At 45.5% G+C, this 23,091-nt stretch overlaps 2 protein-coding genes across 4 annotated transcripts; both read left to right on the top strand.

Moving 5' to 3' along the window:
- Nucleotides 1–1,039: 1,039 nt before the first annotated feature.
- Nucleotides 1,040–1,669, top strand: LOC115389834 (nanos homolog 3-like). The gene has a single exon (XM_030093403.1). The coding sequence runs from the start codon at nt 1,040–1,042 to the stop codon at nt 1,667–1,669; it is 630 nt and encodes a 209-aa protein (XP_029949263.1).
- Nucleotides 1,670–10,075: 8,406 nt separating this feature from the next.
- LOC115390834 (coiled-coil and C2 domain-containing protein 1A-like) lies at nt 10,076–20,388 on the top strand. 3 transcript variants are annotated; one of them, XM_030094852.1, is made up of 29 exons: nt 10,089–10,108; nt 10,208–10,334; nt 10,545–10,617; nt 10,722–10,863; nt 11,174–11,280; nt 11,480–11,731; nt 11,843–12,161; nt 12,566–12,675; nt 12,761–12,833; nt 13,016–13,123; nt 13,229–13,356; nt 14,061–14,133; nt 14,232–14,368; nt 14,533–14,620; nt 14,720–14,796; nt 14,910–15,005; nt 15,585–15,707; nt 15,850–15,908; nt 16,524–16,640; nt 17,372–17,445; nt 17,525–17,583; nt 17,666–17,817; nt 17,906–17,996; nt 18,081–18,236; nt 18,965–19,096; nt 19,167–19,293; nt 19,409–19,485; nt 19,588–19,635; nt 19,721–20,388. In XM_030094852.1, exons 3-29 carry the CDS (start codon nt 10,561–10,563, stop codon nt 19,751–19,753), a joined length of 3,015 nt encoding a protein of 1,004 aa, XP_029950712.1. In that variant the 5' UTR covers nt 10,089–10,108; nt 10,208–10,334; nt 10,545–10,560; the 3' UTR covers nt 19,754–20,388. The 3 variants fall into 3 exon arrangements, with proteins under 3 accessions (XP_029950713.1, XP_029950710.1, XP_029950712.1); XM_030094853.1 differs by having other exon boundaries at nt 10,076–10,334; nt 10,548–10,617; XM_030094850.1 differs by having other exon boundaries at nt 10,076–10,334.
- Nucleotides 20,389–23,091: the final 2,703 nt, after the last annotated feature.

Here is a 23,091-nt window from a genome sequence, read left to right as displayed (position 1 = left end):
TGTCAGGAGTCTTGAACGGCACATTGGACTCGCTGGTATTCTGTGCTCCCTCTAGTGTCATTGTTCACATCGCCAGCATCAAACGTTCCTCTCATTTTGCTGTAACTGCTGTTCACTGCTGTCTCCGACGATCTCCTTTCAGATCCGGAGACGTCTCTCTCCACCCAGAGGTGGACAGAAACAATGGGATGAAGACAGTGCCACTTTATGAATGCGTATCTTTTTTAATTTATTAATGACTAATAAAGATTTATTTTCCTCTGAATGCTGTTTTCTTGCCTGACTCTAAATCTACAACATTAAACCGTGAAAAGGCGTGATGGTTGATGGGTAATGCTACTGTGAAAGTGCATGATGGGGGTTAAAGCTGATGAGACCAGTGGAAGGAGATCGCTCATGTCCAGGGTGTGCTGAGCAGATATTTCATACTCAGAACTTTAACATGATCAAAGGATGAAGGTGATCTGACATGAGAACGTTTTGTTTTGCATCATTGGGATGATGGAGCTCTGTGCTGCAGTCTTTAAAATCTTGAGTGAGGCCATTTCTGTGGATTTTTTTTTCTTCAAAATGTTTCTGACAGCTTCTTTAAGCAAGAAATGAATATTTCCACTCTTGTAACCTCTAGTATGTTTCAATTGATTCAAATAGTTTCTAATTGTTTGAATTTGGCCTTTGGGTCTCATTACTGACCCAGTTTCTACTGCTTTTGAAGTCACACTAGAAAATATTGTCACCTGTAACCTTTTGTCTCTTGTCTCACTTGTTTTAAATCCTGGAACTGTTGAGATTTAGTTAAGTGAAACAGGAGGCTCCATCAACGAGTACTGATTGGTGAGGCCTGAAAACCTGCACGCGTTGTGCATGAGCTCACGTGATTGGCTGCTGCGCGCGTTCAGACAATGACCACTTGAGATCAATTATCAATCTACAACTTCAAGGTGAGTGCCAGCGACCGGTGAAGCTCTGGACGGGACATCCAAACATCTGCCCGAGGGAGAAGGCGCAGCGAGGAAACGCGGAATCAGAGGAACCGAGAATGAACGGACTCGTCTGGGAACTTTTCCACCACCTGCCGCGCTTCATGGAGTCCGAGAGCAAAACATTCCAGCCGTGGAGGGACTACATGGGCCTGTGCGACACCATCAAGGCGATCCAGACCCGGAGGAGTCCCGCAGAGACCCCCCCGCGGGAGCGCAGGCCCGCGCACGGTGATCCCGGAGGACTGTGCGGGCCCCTGATGTCTCTGCACATCGCGCACGAAGACGCGCCTCACCCCGATGACCGCCTGACCCCGCGCGACTCCCTGACTCCCCTGCGCTCACCTGGCCTCTCCGGTCCTCGCGAGTCGCTCGACGCAGACGCGCCAAAAGCAGCGCGGCCGAAGCCGGCCGCCGGTCCGCGGAAACCCAAGGAGCGCAGGAAGGGCAGAGCGCCGCCCGCCTCCCCGGAGCGCATGTTCTGCAGCTTCTGCAAGCACAACGGCGAGTCCGAGCTGGTGTTCGGGTCCCACTGGCTCAAGAGCCAGACGGGACAGGTGCTCTGCCCCTACCTGCAGCAGTACGTCTGCCCGCTGTGTGGAGCCACGGGGGAGAGAGCGCACACCAAGCGCTTCTGCCCCAAAGTGGACCGTGCGTACAGCTCCGTGTACGCAAAGACCCGACGCTGAACCGACAGGCCCGAATCCAACACATCCTCCTTTTCTTTATTTTCTTTACCCCTGCTGTGTGATGTAGTTAGTCCGTGTGTGGGTTTGCTTTGCTGTGTTCTTTAGGACGACTTGGATGATTGAACCTGTTTGAAAAAGCGTCTCCCGGGTTTGTTTTCAGAGTTGCTTTAGAAACGACTGCCAGCTGCTGTTTGGGAGGAAAGACGAGAAACTGTTTAGGAAAAAAAAGAAAAGTAATAATGTTTGGTTTTCTGCATGTTTTTAAAACATGGCCGACTGATGTCCAGCAACACATCTCCTGTCTATGCATTGAAGGTCGAGACACCATCAAACCTTTACTACAGAAATAGTTATCACTAACTTTATAACACGTCAACATCGTGACCTTGTTGATATTTAACGTTTTTTTAATGTGTGAATTGTTCCGTTGTGTGAAGCCTGATATGTTAATGCATGCTATTTTATTTTGAATAATTTTAAAAGCTCTAATTTACATCAAATCTGACTTTGTGTCGTTTGTCTTCACCTTTAATTCTCTTTTTTTTTTTTTTTTTTTTTTTTAACAAAATTGAATCAGGAATGAAAGAAAATGCTTCAAATTCCAACTGTGGACTGAAAAAACAACATCCAGCTTTATTTTTTTATAGAATTGAGATAAAGTCATAAAACTGAACATTTCACCTGGCGGTAAGGAAAGCGTGTTAGAACATTTCTAAAAGTTCCCCTCCTTCAGTTATTCCTTGGGGGCGACAGAAAGACGGAACTTCAACGCAGGAAGCTTCTTGAACTTTTTCCTCTGCGGTGGAAAACTTCCAGCTCTCGATGAGCGGCCATGACTTTTCGACTGAAATGGGGGGGAAAAAGGGAAATTGAGTTTCAGGAGAGGGTTACTAAACTTAAGATGTTGGGTCAAAGATGAAAGTGGGGTTGTGCGTCTTTTAAATTTGAACCTTTTGGAAGTTTACACGAGTTAATGTTTCATTCTCACAGATCCGCCTGCCACTAATCTCACATTGCATCAACTTGAGCGGATGTTCAGTTTTCTCTCAGCACACTGAAGCGTGGAAATCTTTTGACCCGACAGGATCCTGCAGCTCTGAGAGGTGTAAAGGGGTCAAAGGTCAGGCAGAGGGCTCTGCAACCTGTACGACCGAAAGAGCCATTTTCCACCAAACTAAATCTAACTGAAGCCGCAAAGCATGTTTAAACCTCTAAAATAAGACCAACGCTGCTTCTAAAGTTTAGTTTATACAGTAGCTTTGGAACGTGTACAAAAACGTGTACAAAAACTCTTACGTTGCATTTATGTGGTTTCAGTTAGTTTTGGGGGGTGAATAATTCATTACATTTCCAGCTGTTTCAGTACCTGGTTTTAGCAGCTTTATCCTTCTTTTCCAGCATTTTTGAACAATTTGTATCATTTTAGAATAGAAATAATTCATTAATCCTGGAGGGAAATTCCTTTAATCATTGTTTCACATGGAAATAAAAAGTTGAACGTCAAATAAGGCGGGGTAAAAAATACATAATTTTAAATATGAAGCTGTAAACAGCCTTAGAAGCCATTCTATCTCTTTTTTTAAACAGTTATGCTTTGTTTTGATTCTAGTTATTTCAGCATTTCTACCTATTTCTTGTAGTTTTACCTATGGTTACCATTGAGTTATTCTGTTGCATTAAAGCCCTTTTTATCCAAGACATACAGTGGAGCAAAACAGTATTTATTCAGCCACCGACTGATCAAGTTCTCCCACTTCAATTGATGCCAGAGGTCTGTCGTTTTCATCACAGCTACACTTCAACTGTGAGAGGCAGAATGTGGAAAAAAAATCTGGTAATTGTCAGATTTGTAAAGAATTTATTTGAACAGTACGGTCTAAAATAAGTATTTGGTCACCTCCGAACAAGCAGGATCTCTCTCTCACAGAGCTGTAACCTTTTCTTTCAGAAGCTCCTCTGTCCTCCACTCGTTACCTGCATTAATGGCACCTGTTTGAACTGGTTACCTGTATTAAACACACCTGTCCACAGCCTCCAGTCTCCACCATGACCAAGACCAGAGAGCTGTCCGAGGGAACCAGGAACCGGATTATAGACCTGCACCAGGCTGGAAGGAGTGAATCTACTATAGACAACCAGCTTGGTGTGAAGAAATCAACTTTGGGAGCAATTACTAGAAAATAGACGACATACAAGAACACTGATAATCTCCCTCCATCCGGGGCTCCACGCAAGATCTCATCAAAGTGATCATAAGAACAGTGAGAAAACTCCCAGAAGCACACGGGGGGACCTGGTGAATGACCTGCAGAGCGCTGGGACCAAAGTAACAAAGATCACCATCAGTAACACACCACACCAGCAGGGAATCAAACCCTGCAGTGCCAGACGAGTCCAGGCCCGTCTGGAGTTTGCCGCAGAGCGTCTGGATGATCCAGAAGAGGACTGGAGAATGTCATGAGGTCGGATGAAACCAAAATACAACTTTTTGGTATGAACTCGTGTTTGGAGGGAGAAGAATGCTGAGCTGCATCCCAAGAATGCTGACTAATGGTGCGTTCACACCGGACGCGTCGCGGGCGTCGTCGACGCTTGGGACGCCTCGAAGCTGACGCTTGTGACGCTTCAAGCACGACGCTTGACACCAGGTGGTCACAAAGCTCACGACGCTCTTGACGCGCGGGAGCCTGATTTCTGTTTCCAGCTATGGCGGATCGCATCAGGAGAGTGGCTCGGCTTTATTTGTTAAATAAAGCTAGACCGCGTCGTCGTCGGAAAAGTGGCTATTGGCTGGTCTGCTCCTCTCTGCTCTGACTGCAGCGGGGAGCGCTGCGTGAGACTGACCGCTTGTGAGTGCTTTGGGACGGGGGAGGGGCTCACGGCAGCACCCGCTGCTCATTGACGACAGCAACGAGACGTCCTGTCACGTCTCCAGTACACCGGAGAAGGTCGCTAGATTTGTCGCTAGTTGCTTTTGACAAAAAAACGTCGCCAAGAGGCTTTGGAAAGTCGCCAGATTTAGCGAGAAAGTCGTCAAGTTAGCAACACTGGCCGGCCCGCATCGGTGCTCGGATCACTCGTAGTGACGTAGCAGCGGAGGGATCGTCTCTGATTGGTTGACGCCCAGCGGCAGCGCGTCGAAAGTTCAGTTTTCCCAACTCTCAAAAAGCGACGCTCACGGCGCTCCTGTCGCCGGGGATGCGCGTCGTGGGCGTCGACGCTCGAAACGCTCGAAAAGCGACGCTCATGACGCTCCTGACGCGCCGCCCCGCCGCCTGCCGCTCCACGACGCTCATCCACCATAGACTTTGCATAGAAAAGCGCCGCTCACGACGCTTGCGACGCGTCCGGTGTGAACGCACCATAAGAAGCATGGGGGTGGAACCATCATGCTTTGGGGCTGTTTTTCTGCAAAGAGGGAAGGACAACTGATCCGTGTTGAGGAGAGAATGAATGGAGCCATGTACGATGAGGTTTTGAACCAAATCCTTCCATCAGTGAGAGCACTGAAGATGAAACATGGCTGGTCTTCCAGCATGACGGTGATCTCAAACACACCGCCGGGCAGTGGAGGAGAGTCTCCATGAGAAGCATTTCAAAGTCCTGGAGAGGCCTCTCCAGTCTCCAGACCTCAACCCCACAGAAAATCTGTGGAGGGAGATAAAAGTCCATGTAGCCCCAAAAAAATCCCTGCTCTAGAGGAGACCTGCTGGAGGAATGAACCAAAACACCAGCTGCAGTGTGAAACCTGGAGAAGACCTAGAGTCAACCTTTGACCTCTGACAATGCCAACAAAGGTGATATTACAAAGTATTGAGTTGAATACTTATTTTCCACCATGATGAACTAATACATTCTTTACAAATATGTCAATTCCTGGATTTTTTCCTCATTCTGTCTCACAGTTGAAGTGTAGCTTTGATGAAAGCAACAGACCTCTGGCATCGTTTGAAGTGGGAGAACTTGATCAGTTGATGGCTGAATAAATAAAGTCATGTTGAGAAATGACTGGTGTGTGAACAAAAGAGCCACATCTGGTCAGGAGCGTGAGCTGGCAAAACGCTAAAAAACAAGACTGAGAGACACAAAACGAAGGAAACCTTGAGTGTTCACTCACTTCAGGGAGGACAGCTCTCTGACGAGACCACAGATCAGGTTTGTTCCGTCCTCATGAAGACCGGGAGATTCTTTCTCCTTCTCCACTCTACATGGGGAGGAAATAAAAAAGGAAGAATAATGTGTATTCAAGACATGTTAATTAAAATGTGAAGCTTTACACATCAACACACATTCACGCCGACAGTCTGTTCAAAGAGTCATTAACCTCTTGCTGTCGCTGACAGTGCTTCCCACTGGACCACCGTACCACTGCAGTAACAACCAGCAAGTGAAATCCAACTACAAACAGCACCAGAGGTCAAAGATCATAACTATGACACATTAAGATTGTCATTGTGTTGACAGAGGTCTTATATTTGTCTCTACTGGGTTTCAATGGCTGCATGAAGGTGTAATGGTTACCACGGGTGTTACTGTGAGTGTGTGTGGGTGTGAGAGAGTGTGTGTGACTGGCCAGGTATCCACTGAACTCTGTTTTGTTGATAGTAAGCTGAGATAAAGTGGTGTAGAAGACAGGTAACTGTTTAATCTGAATTTGAAGTCAGTCGTAAGTTAAAAGAAAACAATGAGAAGCTGGACTTGAGTCCGTCTTGCTTCCTCACATCAGATCGATGGTGTTCAGCTGCGAGTCCGACACGTAATCTGAGCACGTGGATCCAAAAGGGTCCGAGGTCTCCGAGGTGTGTGTGTGCTCAGCTTCCACGGCAGCAGGACCAGCGGCTGGTTTCAGATCAGGATCAGTCTGTAACAGACATGAAAACAAGTTCTGCAAAAAGGTAACCTCGTCCTTCATTAAGATGACCTTTATCTGGGATCAAGACAAAGAGTTTGGCTATTATTAGGCTTTTGTTCATATTTTTAAAGATTTAAATTATAGAAGTGTGTGCTTGACTATCTTAATGTCAATAAATAAAAATGTATCCCAAGTTCAAAGAAAAGCAATGTTGTGAAAACAACAAACTACCGTTAATATGAGAATCCTAATTATGAGTGAATATTCAGCAGTTTTCTTCAGGGGTTATAGTGACGATTAACTGTTTTGCGCTCATTTTACTTTGTGAATGTGACTGCACAGAGATGATAAGAATAACTCAGCTGCAGCTTGTCGTTTAAGGTTTTCAGCTGGTTTAAATCAGCCTGTTCCCTCCCCATGGAGGACGGTGGTTATAGAGGCTCCAGCTCACCTGGTCTGTCCTCTCTGAGACGCCGGGTGCCGCTGCAGCTCTGGAAATCTCCTCAGACTCACCGCTGATCTGTCCTGCCGGAGTGTCGGCAGATGAAGCACTAACTGTTTCTGCACGCAGCTCTTCCTTCTCCTCTTCCTCTCCTGTCTCGGTCGTATCGTTCACCAATGGGACAGCAGCCTCCACTGCACCCTGACTGCCGCTCTCCTCTCTTGAACTTGTGTGATCGGTGACATCCAAGTCACAGCATCCTTCCTTTATTTTCTCAGGTATTTCACTCGCAGCCAGACTTTGCTTGCTTTGTTGCTGAATCTCCAGATGTCCATCCTCTTCTTCTTCTATCGGCTGATCTGGCTTTGGCTGCTGGATTTCTTCAGGAGAAACTACAGCAGCTGGTTCAGCCTCACAGATGTTTACCTCTGGATCACACACCGTGTCCGTCCCGTCTGAGGGAGTGGCAGTGGCGTGGACGTCAATCTTTGAGCTGTGATAAACAGAAAGCAGCAGGTTAGATTCAGTCCTGCTTCACAGCAATGTCGCTGATTTTAAAGTAAATGTTGCTCTTTTAACGTGGTTTGATTTCTTTCACTCAAGCAGTGGAACAATCTGAAAGCATCCAGCATATCAGGATAAAATGAACCTATAAAAGTCAAGTTGGACTTGTATAAACACCTTTATGATGTAACTTATGTTGAGAACGTTAAACCACTTGAACTGAATTCTCCATTACCATCTTTAAAGTCTTACATATTGTCATATTTCTAAAATTATGTTTTGTATCTGTGAGCTGGAACACTACCATAGAGTGAAAATTAAGGTCAGGGCCGCTGGCACAGTTAGATTTAGTTTTAGTTCAGGGCCTAAAATGAGTTGGTTGGTGCTTCTAGCTTGCCAGCAGCTGTGATCATGTGTGTGGTGGTCTGTCTGTGTGTGTTTGCCTCGTGATGAACTCAGGTGGCGTTAGATAAAGATGGATGCTGTTAAGATCTACAGATCTCTTCTCTCAGTGTTACATTTCATCAATGTAAAAATCTGAAAACCTAAACATAAACCATGAATATTGTTCTGACCTGGCCAAATCTCCACCGTGGCTGGACTGAGGCTCTTGCGGGACGGAAGGAGGCAAGGCAGGAAAACAAGGTGGCGGTGAACTCTCCTCTGCAGGTTTCTCTGCGGTGTTCTCACTCATCTGCTTCTCAGCCCTCACCGTCCCGTTCAGTCCGCTGTCACGCTGCTGTGCCAACAGAAAGTGGCTCCTCTCCTTCTCCGTCAGCCCACACATGCCCATCCGTCTCTTCTTTTTTGGAGGGACCCCCACTCTGGGCTCCTTGGTTGTTTCTTTGCTCTCACTCATGCAGGAGTCACTGGATTGGTTTGGACTGCCCTCTTCATTCTCCTCAGAGAGGCTCTGATCGTTCACTGTTGCACTCAGTGGTTTCTCCAAAGCAGCTTCACGGGATCCATTGACTTCTTCAACATTTGGCTGCACAATCTGGAGATGATCAGCGCATACTGGATTTTCATCCACGGCTATTTCTTCCATATCTTTTCCATTCTTCAGTTCCTCACCAGCAGCAGGATCTTCTGGGGCTTTGAGCTGAAAATCACCGTTGGGATTAGTGACAGTCGTCTCTTTTTGCTGTGGGACTGCCTCAGTTGTTAAGTGGATATCTGTTGCTTCATTTGTTGTTTCTGTGTGCTTTTCTTTGGCTGAGAGATCTTGTTTTGTCAGGCAGAACTGCTCAGCCACCTGATCCGGTTGATCTATAACCACAACACATGCCGGCAGAGGGAACTGTGGCACTATGGCGACCGCACCGTCTTTTTCTTCATAGTCCTGAAATATAAAAAAGTCTAAATTACTTGTGGTAAAGTATTAAAATAAACTGTATAACACGTCTATTCATTTATCTGTTTTCTAGCTCTTAAAGCCAAATATCTACACAGCCAATCACATGACCACAAACAAAGGTGAATAGAGGCTGCGGAGAGAACCTTTTGAAGTTCAACCTGAGCATCACAGATGGAAAACAGAGTAGGTATGCCAATGACTGTCACTGAACACACACATCAAACCTTGATTCAGGACCAAATAATTTAGACAACAGTTTACACAAATTGACTAATATCAGACACAGTCACTTTTGATATTCTCTGGAACATCTGGAACAGAGGCTCAGAATTGTGTGCAGCAGTTCAGTTTAAACGTCTGAGATCTTTACCACTACAGTTCTATTCCAGTCACAGATATTACCTGCAGATCTTCTGAAGCTTCAGCAGTTTGAGAAGTTCCATGGTCTGTACAGTTCCTCTTTCTGGACCTGAGAGACCTAGCTGGAGCTCCATCCTCTAGAGAAAACACACAAATTCGGTTTAATACAAGTCTCCTAACGTGTGACATTAAGAAGATGCAACTTTTTAAATGAGGCTTTTAATAATCATCCACTTGAGCTAGTACATCTTTTTTTCTTTACCAAAGCAGTTGATCTTTGACTTGACTTTGACCATCTCTTCTTACTGAAAAAGAAAACAGAATTATCAGTTTATATAATCATTCAAAGACGTGACAAACTCCATTTGAAATAGCTAATTTATAGTTAGCTGATAGCTAACTACATCACACATTTTCCTCAAAACATAACCTATTTCACAAATTCCCATTTCCTCCACATACGAAAATTAATTTAATTTAAATTGATTTTTTTGTTTAAAAAAAAAATGAATATATGCTTGTAAAATGTACCTGTATTTACTGCGAGGTAGAACAAGTCAGCAAAATTGCATTTTCCCACGATTTATCATGGCACATTAAAATACCATCGACATAATTTGAAAAGTAAGAACTCGAAGAAAGCCTGTCTGTTAACTCGTGACAGGACAAAGAATTCAAACTGTTTGTGATGTAAGACTACATCAGTGGTTTCAACATCAATTTTATTGCTATAAGGCATGTATCTTATCGCTTGAATGTGGCTGAAATGTCTATTATTATTACACAGAGTCGTTCACATCGGGGAATTTGGATCTGTCCGAGGTGCTCTGGAATGCACCACATTGTAGCGCCGAAGTTTTACGTCAGTGATGGGCGTGGCCTTCAGCCGTAAAGCACGTTGCCATGGGAGACGCAGTATAGGAAGTAAATTTCAGCCCTTGTTTTGGTAGCATTTGGATCAAAGTAGCACATTTCCGGCTACTTATTCACCCCGTCTGCACCTTCTTCTTGTTGTTTTGATAGCTTGGACTGAAGTAGCACGTATTCCCGGCTGTCTATCTGCCCTGTCTGCCTCTTCTCGGTCGTCTTTGGGCAGGAATCGATCTGATCAGCTGAAACGCTGAACACCTCGCCGACAAGAGCTGACAAGGTAAGCATTAAAGCAGCGGAGGAATATAATTAAATGTGTCATAGCCTTCAGTTAACTAAAGCTAATCTAAGATACGCAGTTTTAACTATTTGATTTGCCCCAAACTACGCGGAGTCTCACGTTTGAGTCTGTGCTGACTCACAAGCACTCATTTATCCAACCCCACACCATGTTGTTCTTACATGTTTCTGTCTTCCCCAAACAATCCAGCAGGTATTGACAGTCCATGAGTCGCAGTCGGAACCCCGCGCCCCGGGGTCAAGGGGCAGCTCGTGCCAAACAGGTAGAAGGTGTCACGCCCCCATCAGGAAACCTGTGCATGATGTGTGGAGGTTCCTGTGATTCAGCAGCTCTTCTCCTCTCTGTCTGCCTCGCTGTGCCTCTCAGATGGGACTGCTCCTTGACCTGACGCCAGACGGAGGGATGGAGGATGATGGGAATGATGAGGACCTGGAGGCAGAGCTGCTCAGTCTGGTGGGAGGAGGCGGAGGAGGAGGGAGACCACAGGGGAGGAAAGGTGAAGGGAAAGGTGAGGAGGACAGGAGCCACCAATATTCTGACAGCATCGTCTCTCTGTCGTTCTCATCCATAAACCACAGGCTAAAATGTCAGGGGTGCATGCAACTGGGGCGGCTGATTGATATGTACACCTCATCAGAAAGCTTTTTTTTCTGGACTCGTCAAGGCAGATGTTTTTCTTTTCAGCTTGATTTGTTTTGACCAGCTATTTAACATTTTGGCACAACTGAAGCACATTTATTTCTCTCTGCTGTGTCTGTTGAAGTAAAAATATTTCTATTCTTAGATATTTGATACTCTGCTTGTCTTTTTCTGTCCAGCTCCTGTTGCCATGGCTGAAATTGAGAAAATGGCGGCTCTTTGTATGAGAGACCTGGATGACGAAGATATGGGAGACGAAGATTTGGATGATGATGAAGATCTCCTGGTAAATGACACACACATGTTGTTATTCATGTTCACTGTGACCGATTACCCGTATTTGAGTTTAATGTGGTGATGAAGAGCAAACTGTCCTTGAATTTGCTGGTGTAATTTGAAATACAACTGTTCCACTTCTCAGAGGAAATCAGCTCAAAACCAGGGTGTTGCAGTGTGTCAGCAGGCTTCCCTGTTTCTCTGTGTAGGCTGAATTAAATGAAGTCCTGGAGGATGATATGGACTCGTCTCCCCCTGGCTTGCCTCCCGCTGTCACTCCAACCGCTCCAAAAGTGAACAGAACGCCCCAGCCTGCTTCTCCTGCTTCTCCTGCTGCCAGTGGGGCATCTGGATTGGAGTCCCGTCTGATGGAGCGTATTGAAATGTATACGACGGCCATTTCTAATGCCAAAGCCGCAGGAGAGACGAGCAAAGTGCGACGATATGATCGTGGACTGAAGGTGAAATGGATGAAAAAATGTGGATGTCTATACTTTGTTTTCATGGAAATACTTCGACTTGGACCCTAAAACATATTGTATGATCATCGTTTATGTTGTTTTCTACTCCAGACATTACAGTCCATGTTAACATCCGCTAAGAAAGGAAAGCCAGTGAACGAAGAGGAGATGCCTCCTCCTGTTGCTCTCGGTGCACCGTCTAAAGCAGCAGGCCAGCCTGCGCCGTTTGAGGCACCAGAACCCCCGGCACCTGCTCCAGTCCCCTCCCCTCCGGTCAACCAGAGACCCCAGAGAGAAGCTCCACCACCTGCTACAAATACCAAGCCAGTCCATCTGAGCCCTCCCCAACATCCTGCTGCTGCTGCCATCACTCCAGAAACGCCTGCTATCTCTCCCCTCACCCCCAGCCAGCCCGACACACAGCACTCAGGTAAACACACTGCATCTTTACAGGTGTGTTTGTTTTCTCTGTAGTGTCCTTCTGCATGGATCAGTCTTTCAGTCTGAGGCATTTTTTACTTCAATCAGTGAATCTTTTCATTTCTAATCAGACTAAATATCACAGTTTTATTAGGGAATCTGTTCACCCATAATGGAATAATGTATTGGTATAGTTATGATCACGTGCCTTTGACAGGTGAGTTTTGTACTCGGTTAAAATGGCGGCAAATAATATACGTATATACTTACAGTTTAAGGAGTCAGGTCATATCAACACATGTTTCAATAAATTATCTAAATATTTGATTTACTTCTATGAGCTAAATATTTGTCTTACAGGTGAAATGTTTAGTTTTGTTGTTTTCTATTTTCTTCTTCCTTATCCATGTTCAGAACTGAAACAGGCAGTTTTGGCGAGACAGAGGGAATACAAGTTAGCTGCCATACACGCCAAACAGAATGGTGCGATCGACCAGGCCAAACAGTACTACCTCACTGCCAAGGTACCATCGGCTTTATCGCCTGTGCATCGATGGAATTAGGCTTCTGTGATGACGGTCTGAATCATATCCTCCTTGATGTGTGTAGAAACTGGACGCCCTGCTGGAGGCGGTGGACCGAGATGAACCTGTGAACCCGAGCTCACTGCCTCCTCCTCCCGGTAGGTTCAACCTCCTGAAGGAGACTCTTAACCTTCTTTTTCCTGCCCTTCCAGTTACCTTCACTGATTTTGAGTGCTTTACGACTTTGAATATTGAGAGATGAACGAGTTAAAGTCGGTTTTATTGGATGAAAATTCACACTGAAGAATGTTCTTAGTTCCTGCTCTCTGGTTGTGTGCAGGAGACGTGGTAGCAGAGCACAGAGCGCCTCCACCTCAGTCTTCATCCAGACCTGCTGCCCCAGCTGCCCCTGCTGCCCCGGCAGCTCCTGCCCAGGTGGCCACCTCTGGTAAGCCTCCAGCAGCCACTCTTCACCTCTAAGATAACGACCAATGCATGTTTTATGTCCATAAAGTGACTGTTGTTGTTGTTTTTTTTTAATTCCCTTGTCAAGACCTGCCCACTCCCAGCAGTGTGGGTGAAGCCCTGCAGCAGAGGATGGACATCTACAAGTCGGCAGCAGAGGGAGCCAAGAGCAAAGGAGACGATCGCAAGGCTCGCATGCACCAGCGCATTGTGAAGGTAGACGCCAAGGAAACCACGGAATCAAAGAAGAAATCAGATTATATCAAACTGTTTTCCATTCTGGATTCAAGCCACTGTTCAAATTAATGTTGGTTTCTTGAAATGCTGTTGTAATGTAAAGCTTCATTCTAAATTTCAGCTGTTTCTCAAAAAATTATGTCATGCCATGTACATTTTTTAGCTTGTCTTTGCAGTTGTATTTTATGTACGAGTGTTATGGCCTGCCATGCACACAGAGTGATCCCAAAAAGAGTCATTTTAACTCACTTCATGAGTGTTGGATCTGGCCGTTCAAGATCAGAGATGTGTGTGTGTGTGTGCGATTTGCTGCTTCTAACTAATGCGGTGTTACTGTCAAATCCTTTTTAAGACTGTTAACTGCTTTGATTGCTCAGTTGACTCACCAAAATATCCCACAGTAGGTTCTGTTGTGGAACATCATTAAGAGAAGGGACGGGAAAACCTTCAAGTTAAATGTATTTGGCAGCAGGAGAGGAAACGGCAGCAGGAGCTAAATATTCTGCTTTTGATCCGGCTGGAGCCACACAGCTGACACTGATGTCTATGTGGGAGTTTGTTTGGTTTTTTTTGTCTTTCCATGTGTTTGTTTTGGCTGTATGCAATCATTGTTGTAATTGACTTGATGTATAAAGTAAACTTTAAAGCAATTCCTTATAATTTGCTGTTCTTGTTTTTAACAGCAATACCAAGACGCCATCAGAGCTCACAAAGCCGGCCGTCCTGTCAGCCTGGCCGATCTGCCCGTGCCGCCAGGTAGCCCATAAAACCAGGCCGTGTGTCCAGATTTGGCTTGTGGGCAGAAGTGTAAAGGGATTGCTGTGTGTGTGTGTGTGTGTGTGCTGCTCTTCCAGGCTGTCCGCCACTCCAGGGCTCAGAGGGGGGTCAGCAGCAGAGCTTCATAGGAGCGCTTGAAACGGCGATGAAAATAGCAAATCAGGACGAAGACGCAGAAGATGAAGACGAGGGTGGACAAAGGGAGGCTGCCAAGGTAAATGAAAAACAATAAAGGCTAGAACCAAATGGCCAAACTGTTATTTGTGGTCCTGTGCAAACATGTACAGTAATGTGTTGAAATCCATGATTTAAGAAGTGATCTTCTAAATATAGCATCTTGAAATGTGTTCGTGTCATTTTTGTGGGGTGCGTCTGCAGCCTGCAGTGCGTCCATCTGCCCAGAAAGCAAAGTCTCCTGCACCTCAAACCCCTGGAGGCTCCTCCGCTCCCAAACTGGGCCAGAAGGGTCTGTTCATTTTGTTGTTTCATGTCGGATTGCACACACGAAACAAAACATTACACGAGGCAAAGTTTCACTTCTTCCTCCTCTGATTTGTCCCCGCAGCCCAGCAGCAAGTGGATTTCTTGTTGCTACGGCGACAGGCGTTTTTGCGCGCAGCATTGCGCTCCAAGCAGATGAAGGTATGCCCCCTTCCTCCATGAAATCCCTCCAATCGTCATGTTTTTGGTGTTTCTGCTGCCCGTCCTGTCCCTGCTCGTGTGTTTCAATCGGTGCATCCGCCGCCTGTTTGCAGGACATGACCGGCGCAGCGCAGCACCTCCGACACGCCAAGGGCCTGGACCCCATGGTCGAAGCGGCCAAGTCCGGCCTGCCTGTTGATATCACAAAGGTCACATTACAAAGAACACACGAGGACAACGCAGACAGACTGATATTTGTTTGCGCGGTCGATAACGTGTGTGTTGAACATGTCGCCACAGCAGCAGCTGAATGTGTGAAGCGTGTTAACGGCAGACGTATCGCTGCCTGAATAGAAGGCAGAAGGATGCATGGAGTCAAATCAGCTGCTCTTCACCTTTATGTGTGTGTTTTGCTGTGTGTGTGTGGATATATATTTTCAGCAGCATTTTAATATTCATGTCCCGTTGGATTTTCCCTCATTTTGTCTTTCTTTTATTTAACTTTGCCTGATATTTCTAATATCCGTGTCTGACTCAGAAGCGCAGTGTAATTACCCAGAACATGATGCTTGTGCCTCTGTTAGTTTGTGTTTTTGTATCACACCAGCTTAGTGAGAGGTCTTGATTTCCAGGGGCTAGACAGACATGAGACAGGAAACTGATTAGATTTCGCTGCAGGTCTGACGTGAGGTCGCTTAGATTCAGGAAAAAATATATATATAACCAGTTTAGCTGAGAGCTGTAATTTGTAATCTTATTCTTTATACTTTTATATTTCTTCCGAACAGATTCCCAATGCTCCGGTCAATGAGGAGGACTTTGTCCTGGCTCGTTCCCGCACCTCTCCCGTCTCCCCTCGCTCCAGTGAGAAGTACCATGGCCTCCTGGATCTTCTGCGAAAGCAGTATGAGGTTAAACCCCGCCTCCTCATTACATCGCTCTAATAGTCTTATTATATTTTTCGAGTCTGACTATCAAGAAATCAGTTGCTGTGTATTCAGTAGTTTTAGGCTGATCTCTGTTTTTCTGATCCACATCCTCCTCCGTTTGCAGAAATGTCTGCACTTGTCTCATCAGTTCACATCAATGGGAAGCGTGTCCGAGGCTTTAAAGTAAGTTAGATATCCTCCATTTGCACATTTGGGTTTTTTTTTTCCCTTGTGTGATGTTTGGGAGGATGTATGATGACGTCTGAGAGGCGTTTGTTACAGGTTAATGCTGCTTCTAGTTCAGTTATGACATGTTCTCTTATAGCTGATTTAATCTGAGTTTTTCTTCATCTAATACATTTTCATTCATCCAATATGCATTTCTTCATAATTTTAGTGCACTTGGTAACTCTAACAGACTGATTTATCTTCATTGTGTGAATGCTGAGGCATTCATTTTTACAGTTTTTCCACATTTCAAACATGAGGTGCCGCGTTCATGTCACGCTGCATATTTTGCACATTTTTCTCGACAGGTTTTTCACATAACTGTACATACATTTCCCCGTCACATGTTCTGCATGGGAGTGTTTTTCTGCATTCCTTCGCTGCCATCATTAGTGCTGATTTTACCGTGAATACACAGCAGGGTAGATCGTGCCGCTGAATTTTCCAATTTCAAAAAGCGTCGGAACTGTGTGTAAATATCCCCGATCTGGTGTGTGGAGTCTGAGGAGTCTGTCCTGTGGGACAGTCGAGGTTTGTGTGGAAACTTTGAAGTCTCTTGTCTGTTTGCAGGTTTGAGAAACTGTCCGGGGAATGCATGAAAGACATCGAGCTGCTGAAGGACTGCTACGCCAAAGGTCACCCGGTCCCCAAGTGCCGCACGGAGGAGAGGACCCTCAACTCCGTCAAGTCAGCAGCAAAACCGATTCACATTTCAAATCGTCACTTGTTTTCAAAAGATATTTGATGTTCACTCTCATTGATTTGATTGGTAGGAAAAATCACTTTGACCTCATGTTTGATCCATTTTTTTAGGGTGACATTTCTGTTGGGTTAAAGGTATACACAGCCTGGATACATTGGTTCATATAAAAACACATATAACCAAGTCAACAAAGATATATTTTGACTGTTTGCAAACCCGGAGAGGAAAATATAATATCCACACAGAGGAATCTTCTCTGATTTTTACCCAGGTCCTCTTGTTGTGAGGCACTAAGGATACTCGTTGTATCCATATTCAGGATGTTTATCCAGTAAATAAGCTGTTTAGACGTTGCAGTTTTTAATATCAGATAAAAATCTGGTTTGTTTGAAGGCTTATTGGTCTGATTGTTTCATCCCAGATGATGGAATGAGTTTATTATTCGGAGAGTTCCTTGTATTGAAGCCGTCATCTGGTGCCAACATACAATCTGAAAATGTTTGATCAGGTTTTCTATTTACTGATCTACAGTTGCATCGGTTGTTTACAGTTTTTCGACATGAGGAGGATCGCTGTCTTTGAGTATGAGTCACGTTATGACTCAGTTTTATTCCCAGCTCGGAGTCTGAATCATTCAGCGGCGGTCTGACCGGCGGGGATGTGGAGCGGTCACCGTCTCTCACCGCTGACGATGCCTCTCATGCTTCTCTCGCAGGAGCTACCCCAACCTGACGCCCAACGACCTGGTGCTGTACGTCATCCGAGGCGTCAACCTGCCGGCCCCGTCAGGTCCTGAAGGCGTCCGCATTGTTTTAATTGGCCCTGTCGATCCGTGCGCGCTCACCTCCGCTCTCCCCTCCGCCCACAGGCGTCTCGGCTAATGATCTGGATGCAAGCGTCAAGTTCGAGTTTCCATTTCCCAGCTCGGTGAGAAGATTTCACCCAGGGTGAGCAGTGTGTGTGCATAGAAATGTGTTTTGATAAAATAAATGTGTGTGTGTGTGTGTAGGAGGAAGCTCAGAGGGACAAAACTAATACGGTGAAGAACACCAACAGTCCCGAGTTCAAAGAGCAGTTCAAGCTCAACATCAGCCGAACGCACAGAGGCTTCAAGCGCGTCGTTCAGTCCAAAGGCATCAAGTTTGAAGTCATCCACAAGGGGTAACCATTCATTCTGCACTGCGATGCTGTGAGTTTGCTCTCTGCTGAACGCTCACCAGGCGTTCTCCCCGCTGCGTGTGTTTTCCAGAGGCCTGTTTAAGACGGATAAAGTCGTGGGCACGGCCCATCTGAAGCTGGAGGCTCTGGAGAACCACTGTGAGATCAGAGAGATCATCGAGGTGAGCGCTTCAACCCCGAGCGCGTCCCCGCAGGCGCGCAGCGGACCTGCTGAACCGCGCGGCGGCGCGCCTGGTGCTTTGCAGGTGATGGACGGACGTAAAGCCACCGGTGGGAAGCTGGAGGTGCGGGTGAAGATCAGAGAGCCGCTCTCAGGGGTCGACCTGCAGCCCATGACGGAGAAGTGGGTGGTTCTCGATCCGGTCTCGCCGCTTTCTCCTCCAGAGAGGCAAAGGGAGCGGGTGAGTCCAGTGACCGATCCATCTGAACGTCAACCGTGTGACCTTTGAGTAGGAACATGGATTCATCTCCTCAATGAAGATTCACATGAACTTCAATTAATCCATCATTAATCTGACATGTTATTATCAACAACATTTACCATGAAACAGAAAGAAAATACATTCCCCCACACTATTAGTTTTGTTTATTTGGTTCTGATCAAGATGTAAATAGTTTGCAGCTTTCTTATCAATTTATTTTAATTTGTTTTCTTCATTCATGTCAAGTAGCTCATCCAACACTTGTAGGAATTTCTGCATCGAGTGGAAAGGTTTGATTTCCACCATTTCTCCTTAATGGTGGCACACTGCTTGATTTTTGTCTGTAGACTATTTGTCATTTTTACCATTATTATTCTTGTCTTTTTTTTTTATTGTTAACCAAACTCAGATGGAAAATATAATATATATCTGATGTTCATCTCTGGCTTTTCAACATTTTTCTCTTCAGAAGTGTTTGGGTAGTAGAATAGTTTCGTGACTCAGGCGTCTGCACGAGATGCTGACAACATGTTGTGGTTTTTCAAGCTCATTGTGAAATTAGTGAAGCTCAAAACCGTCATTCAGTTAACTCTTAACTAAATAACTGAGTACACAGCTGGATTAATCTGTCAGAAGAATGAAAAGATCTAACGTCGTGTGTGTGTGTGTGTGTGTGTGTGTGTTGGGGTGTGTGTTGGGGGTCACAGGCTCCATCTCCGCGGTCTAAACCCCGACATGAAGCAGCAAGCAGAAGCAGTCATCCCAACACCTCCCCTCCTCAGTACAAGCTCCACAGCTTCAGCCTCCTCAACTACGACAAGGACCGACTGGAGAGGAAGGTAAACAGGTTTCACCTGCGCAAAGCGACGCTCCGAAGACGCGGCGCTTCTCATTACGCTTGTGTCTCAGATGGCAGAGTACCGGAAGAACCGGCGGGATCCCCCGCCTGACCTCACACATCAACACAAAGAGGTCACACACCGACTGCACTGGCAGAAATCCCAGCTGGAGAGAGCCTCTCCTGCTCTGCTGTCAGGTGATACTAAAACCTCTAAAAAAAAAACCTCCCTCTGTTTTTTCTTCAGTATTATTAGTAGAAGGACTTTTTACACCACCATCCGCAGTCCTTTATGAACTGTTTCCTGCCACAGAGTATGAAAATGTGCTGCGCCGCTTCGTCCAAGGACTGTCTGAGTCTGTGAAGAAATACTCAAGCCAAGGCAACAGGGTGGGTGCAGACAGCAGGTTCACCGGTTCACATAAAGTGTGTGTGTGTGCGTTCCTGTGTGTGTGTGTTTCCTCATAAAACCCTTTCCATCCTTTCGCGCAGGACGCTGCCAAAGATGCGCTCGGCAGGATGAAGATGGTGGAGAACGAGGTGAGGGCGGCTGCGTCGCGGCTCGTTTGTCATCTTTACGCGTGCGGATCCAGACTACAGAACCTGCGTCCCGTCTGTGTTTCAGCTGGAGGCGCTGAGAAGGAAACGCACGGGATGAGGAGGAGGAGGAGGAGGAGGAGCGAAGGAGGCGGAGACCTGGCTGGAGTACTGTTATCTCTCGTGCGCTCTCATACACACAACCCATATGCAAACACTACAGTGGCTACAGTTAGCACCGTTAGCATGATCCATCGCTGCTCATGTCCAAAAAACATCTGCATGAACCAGTCAGTCGCTCCCGTAACCCGCGTCACGCTCAGCCACGCAAAATCAATACCATTCCTGTACGTACAAAGGGAAAGCAGTGAACTCTGGAGAGAGGGGAGGGAGACTTATTTGCACTTAAAGCAGACGAACACTACAGAAAAACTAAACTGAATCTTTGCAGACTTCAGTTGCATTAAATGATTTGTATTTTTTTTTCTAATCACAATTATTCTTTTAGAATCAGCTGTAAGCAGAGTTGATGTTCTACATTTGACCCCTGTGTGTGTGTGTGTGTGTGTGCGCGCGCGCGCGCTCTGAGCTGTGTTTAACCAATGAGCCGAGGTGTTTTTAACCCTTTCCCCCCATATTTTATGCGTGTAATGAGCTTAATCTAATCTGTCTGCTCCAGTGTTCCCAGATTACAGTAATCTGCTCCGTTTGGAGTGCTGTGATATGGGAATAAAAAAAAAAAAAAAAAAAAAAAAACATGGCTTCGGGGTGCTGCTGCCTACATCCCATAATGAGGGATTAGTGTTTATGTCACCAAGGAGACGAGTGGATGAGCCGTGGAGTCGCCTTTGGGGGGGCAGGGAGGAGGAGGTGTTAACAGCGGAGCATGAATGTGCTCTAAGCTCAGCTTTGCTGGAGGATCGCTGCTCCCCTCCTTCATCAGCTGTTTCTTCTTTGTTGTCGTTCTCATCTTATTTCCCCCCTCGATTATTTTCGTTAACGCAGATTATTCTCTCACTGTAAACTCCCACCACCTGGAAAACTCACAACTCTGGAAGAGTATCTGAACACAGAGGAGATCCTCTCCCGTCAGTCGGCGGCCTCGTCACAGATTTTGTGGGATGTAGTTTGCGCAGTCTGCCTCGGCCCCTCTGAGCACAGCAGACTCTAAAACGTCCGTCCGCAGTGTGACATGCCAGTGTGTGTCCGTGCGGCCGGGTGATTGCTCACTTCTATTTCAGTTCCCCCACAGACATTGGAGTCCTTTCACAAATTCAATCCAGACTAATCTGTGAACATGTTGTTATAAACACTCTGCAAATGAATAATCCACCACAAGAGCACTTCTCGCTCAGTTTCGAAGCCTGACGTGCGTCGCCTGGGCGGCCGTGAACTTTGAGCTCCAGTTAACCCTTTACTGGGTCGAGGTTCGAGGAGTTTTTTTATACACTGAGTTCATCACAATATATCTGAACTTCAGGCATGAGTATATTTAAATCGGCGCTCTGTAAAGGGTTAATTCATAACATCCTTTTTCTTATCACATTGGATGACCTGCGACGGTGCTCCATGGCGAGTGTATCCAGCCAGGATGAAGCAGACTGCTTGAACCGTGTCTCTCTTCATGTTTGTCTCACGTCTCAGTTTTGAGGATGTCCATGATTTTTTTTTTTTTTTTTTTTTTTTTGCTCACATGATTCGTCAGATAAGCATGCATTTGCAATAATCCACCACTGCCACCCTCCATTAGCAAGTAATCCTGGTTAAAGTTGGACACACACACACCCACACACTTGCTTTTTTTTTTTAACCCAGACAAACTATCCTCGGAGTCTGTAAACGTGCTTCAGCTCACCTGGTGGTTTCAGAGCAGGGAAATTTGAATAAGCCTCTCCTCATAACAGCATCACTATCTTTACAATCTACACAGCTCGTTTTGTCTAGACTTGATATTTCACGGATTTGTGCTGCTCATCCAGGCGGCGCCAAACTTAATGTGCAGACAACAAGACAAGTCTCCTGAATGTTTCTCCGCGGTGCAGTTTAAATTCAGTTTCATTTGGAAAGCTCTGCGTTATGACAGAGTTTAGAAATGTAATCTCAAAGTGTGGTGACTCGGTGGATTACACAACTCCTGTGATTTTCAGCGGTCTGCTAACAGTTTACATCGTTAATGAATAGAACCCAAGTAATTGATTCAATACTAGGATTTTCATTACTGAGTAATCCTCCAGTTGTTTTCTGGTTGAATTGTTTACTGAAGCCCAAACAAGCTCTTCAGATTCTTTAGATTCTCTCCCAAACAGAAGAAATATCCAATACATCATTCGATTCACAAAATAAACCTCAGGAAGCTTTTTTTTTCATATGTTTGATGTTATTTATTATTTCTTGATCTACATACACGGTCTTTGAATATAATCACACACTATTTAGTTAATTGTCTGGGATCACAGCTTCTTTGAAACAGCGGAAATGTTTTGTTCAAATAAGTTAATTGAATACAGTTGATGTTGTTAATAGAAGTGTGAAGTGAGAATGGTGACGGCTGACAAAGCTAACTGACAGTTTACAAATGGACACTAAGAAGTAACTGGCAAGTTGATTTAAAATGTAAAACCTCATAGCTTCGGTTGGGGAGAGCATTTCTCCTTGATCAAACCTGGACGAGACGCTGAAGCTCCGATGAAACTCTGTAGCAGCTGCATCACAAAAAAGCGCTCCGGCTCCCACCTTCTGATATAGAAATATATATTTTTGTTTAACTCAAAGCTTTAACACACAAACACACTCCTGCCACATCGCCCCGCTCCTCCAATAACCTCATGGCCTCAGAGGCTGTCCTGTTGTCGTGGCAACCAGCTCATCAGCATTCAGCGTGGCGTGTGGACGGTCAGGTCCCGGCAGAGAGACATATTGTTAAAGTTTGTCCTGCTGGTGACTCACACTCCTTCCCAGTTATTTACTCATTTGTCCGGGTCCTTGTCTCCTGTTTTGTCTTCTGGTTTGGTTTAAGCTCCTTTTGAAACCTTCGGTTTATTGTTTATCATTTCTTGACTCTCGTTTCCCGATCAGCTGGACTAAATGTACTCATCTATTGTTCAACATTTGTCGTTTTATTTTCAATCTTTTAAGTGATTGAAGGGCAATCAGCATAAATGTATTGTTAATGTATGTATGGTAAATATTCAGCATACTATGCTTGGTCTCTATTTTTCAGTGTGCTGATGATCGGTGCGGCTCCGTGTGGGAATGTATCAAGGCCTGATTGTTCAGGCTGTATTATCTCATGTGTGAGGCTGGTGGAAATATTAATAAAAAGGTGAAACAGCAGAAAGTTTTTGGGTTTTGGTTTTATTCAGGGGAGGGGTTCAACGTGCTTGAAAGGCTTTTCTTTCATAATTTACATTAGAATATAATGGACTTGTGGGAACATTTTTATATTGCTCCTTTTGGATC

The sequence above is a fragment of the Salarias fasciatus genome, chromosome 6 (assembly GCF_902148845.1).
Source record: "Salarias fasciatus chromosome 6, fSalaFa1.1, whole genome shotgun sequence".
Classification (NCBI taxonomy): Eukaryota; Metazoa; Chordata; class Actinopteri; order Blenniiformes; family Blenniidae; genus Salarias; species Salarias fasciatus.
Note: the sequence above shows the minus strand (reverse complement) of the source record. Positions and strands in the feature narration are given on the sequence as shown.